Genomic DNA, 4,759 nt, shown 5'->3' with positions numbered 1-4,759 from the left:
AGTCGTCGCTCTCGCACCCACCTAAACAAGGCCGGACTAAAGTGCTCCTGGCCCTCTTTCCAAAGCACTTTTTCAGGACACCTGACCCCTCAGGGCTGTTTCTAAGTGGGCTAAGGCCACAGTGGACTTCCAATGAGCCTTTCACGTGACATACACAGGGCTGCAAAAACTTATGGCTGGGATACTTGAAACCAAAGCATAAGCATTTTCACAGGGGGTGAGATCCGGAGTGGCAGAACTGATTTGCCATGCTCCACTCTCAGTGTATTCCAGGAGAAACACTCTAGGACAGGAAGTACAAGTCTGGCACCAGAGTTTAGGACTTTTAATTTGTCCCAAAGTTGCTAAAGCAAAAATCATGATAAAACATTCTGCTTTCCTTTATAACCCACCAACGCAAAAAAACAAAAACAAAACCAAAAAACTCCGTAGGAAAAAAATGGTTTTGTACATGGGAGGAAACAATATAAATTCAAAACTTACAGATAAGGGTTAGCTCTATCACTCATCTCTTTAAAAAGTTTATACGAATATCCAGTCAACACCAGCAGGGTTATCTCCCTTGAAATGTTATCTACACGGATTTCCAAGTAGACCACAGGGCTGTATACTGTCTTGGAATGTCCTCAGAAGGCTCTGTCATTGAGCAGGTAACAGAGTAAAAACCTCAGAGTCCTTTCTTTCAAATGGAAGAGGGGAAGACAGGGATAGAAGAAACTATTCGAACTTCATCTTCTTTCCTTGTGGCTTGTGGTCTCCTCCTCCTCCTCCTCTGCCTCCTCGGAAGCCTCCTTGCCCTCCAAAGCCTCCCCGGCCTCGGCCTCCAAATCCACCTCGGCCGCCACCTCGGCCTCCTCCTCGGCCACCGAAGCCACCTCGGCCTCCTCCTCGGCCACCGAAGCCACCTTCACCCTTAGGCTTGGCCCAGTCCAAAGTAACTTTGTTTCCATCGATTTCACCATCTTCCATGGCCTCCTTGGCAGCTTTGGCCTCTTCCTCGCTGTTGAAGTCTACAAAACCAAACCCCTTAGAGGATCCAGTCTCCCGGTCAGTGACTATCCTTGCACGAACAGAGCCGTCAAACGACTCCTTTAATGTCTCTTCTGTAGTATCCTCAGACAGACCTTTGACAAACAGAGTTTTGGATGGCTGGCTTCTTGCATTAGGTTGTCCCCTGGGTCCTTGCAACTCCAGCCTGATGGCTCTGCCCTCAATTTCCCTTTTATTACATGAATTTAAAGCTTCTTTAGCATCTTCAAATGATGCAAATTCTATAAATGCATACCCTTTAGATTTGCCACTTTGGTTCTGGGGCACTTTGATAAACGTTGCCTTCTCAAATACTTCCTGAAGAGTTTCTTCCGTTGCACTATAGGAGAGGTTGCTTAAAACCAGGGTTTTTGATTCACCAGTCCAAGTGCTATTCTTTCCACCTCTATGGTCTTGACCTTGACCTTTCTCTCCAGTATAGTACAGGGAAATGGATCGCCCATCTATCTCTGTTCCCTGCTTTTCTTCCAAGGTTTTCTCTGCATCAGCTTCTGTCTTAAATTCAATATAAGCAATCCCTTTACTCTTTCCATCCTTGCTGACTAATCTGATCTCCACAGCATCTTCGAACACTTCTTTTAATTCTTCCTGAGTAACTTCATAAGGAAGATTTTTAGCCAAAAGTGTTCTCGCATCTCGTTCTTTCTTACTGTCTTTTCCCTTTGGTTTTTCTAGTTTAATTTCATTGCCAAAGACTTTTAAACCAGTGAGTTCCAAGGCTTTTTCCAGGTCTTCAGCAGATTCAAAATCCACATAGCCAAACTTCCTAGACACACCAATTCTGACATCAACAACTGCAAGATCATTTTTCGCAAAAAGGTCACTGATACCCGTTTTCAATTCAGGAGCAGATTTACTGAAGTTCAGGTTTCCAACAAAGAGATTGAAAGATGTAGTTGGTTCTGTGGCTTCCACTTTCTGTTTCTTGGCTTCGGGAGCTGCTTTTTGTTTGGCCATTTCCTTCTTTCGCTTTCCAGGTGCTTCTTTGACAAGTTCTTCCTCCTCCTCGTCCTCCTCCTCGTCCTCCTCCTCCTCGTCCTCCTCCTCCTCCTCGTCCTCATCCTCCTCCTCGTCCTCCTCGTCATCTTCCTCATCTTCATCTTCAGCAGTGCTCTTTGCCTTCACAGGAGCAGCTTTTGCTGGACCTTTCTTTCCTTTGGCTGCTGCAGTCTCCATAGCTTCTTCTTCTGAGTCATCCTCATCATCCTCGTCATCCTCATCGTCGTCTTCACCGTCATCCTCGTCATCCTCATCCTCGTCATCCGAGGCAGGAGCAGCAGTTGCTTTCATCACCGCAGGCTCGAATTCATCCTCATCCTCCTCTTCATCCTCCTCCTCCTCCTCTTCACTGTCATCTTCATCTTCCTCATCACTGTCTTCCTTCTTGGCATTCTTGCCGTTCTTTGCTCCCTTGGCTGGAGCGGCTGCTCCCTTCTTACCAGGGGTTGCTACCAATGCTTTGCCTGGTGTGGCTCCCTTTTTGCCAGGTGTTGCTACTGCTTTGGCAGGTGTAACTGTCTTCTTGGCTGGCGTAGCGGCTGTCTTTTTGCCAGGGGTGACAACTGCTTTCTTTGCCGGTGTGGCAACTGCAACCTTTTTTGTTGGGGAAACCATCATCTTCTTTGCTGGAGTTGTGGTAGCCTTTTTGCCTTTTTTCTGAGGAATAACAACCTCTTCTCCACTGCTATCATCCTCTTCATCTTCTGACATTTCCTCATCTTCACTATCTTCTTCTACCTCCTTTGGGGGAGGAGCCATTTTCTTGGGGTCACCTTGATTTTTACCGGCCTTTGCAAGCTTTACCATGATAGCGGCTTAGGACTGCGGAGTGTGTGGCGAGCGAGTGGCGCAGATGAGCCCAGAAGAAGCGAAGCAACGTCGATGGCGGCCGCTGATCGCAGAGCTCGTACGCTTGGCTGCCAGCTAGAGCTCGAGACTCTGTACTGGCATTCTTGAATCTAGAAATTCCTAGACTTTAGGAATAAAAATGGAAATAATACTGTATAATTTCCAAGTAAACTCCTTTTAGTCATGAATATATGCATGCAAATACCTTCTAGAAGTCAGAATTGCCTTGCTAAACTGAGAGCAAGCTTAAATGGAATAAAACTCCTTCCAAATGGGAAACTGCCTCTAGTTAACAGATTCAAACTTCCTAACCATTGATGAAGTTCGGAGTAGAATACTATCATCTTCATGGATGCTAAGCCCCAGGCATAAGGGAATAACTAATTTGATTCTAAATGAAGCTGCATTCTCTCAGATTTATCATCCTTTGTAGCTAATGTATATCTTTAAAATGAAAATTTTTACAGAGCAAATATCAAAGACCTATGTAAGGTTAATTCTTATTTAAAGGAAAATGATCTCAATATTTTGTCTACTATATGTTCGTTAATAAGTTAAATACTGAATAGAATCTTTAGCGTTAGTACTTAACAATCAGTATGTATAAGTATTATTCCTTTGAGGAGGTGGCATAAGCCATTAATAGTCTGCCTTGAGCAAAATTCAAACAAATAAATTTCTTTTTCTTGTTAACTGATATAAAGGAATGATCAATGAGTACTTGTGCTACCTGGCTTTTGATCATGTAGGGAGAACACAGGAAGACACACATGAGAAGAATACTGTAGTTAAAAGGTTAAAAGTGTGGGTTCTGTAGCTTGACTGTCTGGATCTTGATTTTGACTTTCACTTACTGGCATTTGAACTTGGAAAAGTTACTTAAGCTCTGTACACCTCAGTTTTTCTTCTGTAAACTGGGTGTAATAATAGCACACACTTAATGTGAATAATGCCTGGCACATAGTAGATGCTCAATAAATGTTAGTTATTAATATTATGAGAAATGAAATGTGTGTATTTAATGTTCAAACACTGGAGATTTCTTTTTTTCTTAGTCACTATTTTAATTAGTTTGATGTTTGTATCCTAAAACCTTCCTAAAATTTTGAACAATGTTTAGGAATAACATTGAAGTTAATTTTTCCTGAGAATGTTATAATGTTCCTTGAAATAAATATCCTGGATTATATTAAGTTAGCTCAATATTGTGGTGGTACTTTTTATGTTGTATTACTTTAACAATATAGAAGGTTAGAGCTGGAAGCAAACTTAGAGGACATTATTTAAAAGAGGATGGGTCTAGACCCAGACAGATATTATAACCTTCTAACAATCACCATCAAGGAAGTAAAGAACCTGCAACAAGAACATAGGCCTTCTGAGACTTAAATCTGTTTTTCTTGTAAAACTACTCTCTCTTCTTCTCAGCTCTTAAATTGCATTTTTTTAAATAAAAATGCACACAATTTTTCTTCTTTATATATGTATTCTTTAGAAATGAGAAATGCTATTATGATTGGAAAATAAATGTCAGGCTAATTTATATGTAGACAGCATTTTCCTAGTTTTTTGATTCTAAATAATCCTTATACTATTGAACAAATGGTTAGACATTTTTCACATCTCAGGATATAAGACCAATACTGTTAAATCTTTAATCATGCCCAGAGGCAATACATCAAAGGAATCAACTATTGTAATGATGATGACTTCAATTAACTATTTTGTAGTCCACTAATGCATTTCATTTGAGTATTCTAAGAACTTTCCAGGCATCATTACCATAATCTTCAGTATTCCTATTTGGTATTTATTTCAGGTCCCGAACATAATAAATAGAAAAGCACAGTCCCTGCAGTCA

At 41.3% G+C, this 4,759-nt stretch overlaps 1 protein-coding gene across 1 annotated transcript; it reads right to left on the bottom strand.

The window, feature by feature from the left end:
- Positions 1-585: 585 nt before the first annotated feature.
- Positions 586-2,981, bottom strand: LOC309961414 (nucleolin-like). The gene has a single exon (XM_082838641.1). It carries the CDS (start codon positions 2,854-2,856, stop codon positions 718-720), a length of 2,139 nt encoding a protein of 712 aa, XP_082694767.1. The 5' UTR covers positions 2,857-2,981; the 3' UTR covers positions 586-717.
- Positions 2,982-4,759: the final 1,778 nt, after the last annotated feature.

The sequence above is a fragment of the Leucopleurus acutus genome (assembly GCF_964270905.1).
Source record: "Leucopleurus acutus genome assembly, chromosome: 4".
Taxonomy (NCBI): Eukaryota; Metazoa; Chordata; class Mammalia; order Artiodactyla; family Delphinidae; genus Leucopleurus; species Leucopleurus acutus.
The sequence above is the reverse complement of the archived record's forward strand: the minus strand, read 5'-3'. Positions and strand labels throughout refer to the sequence as shown.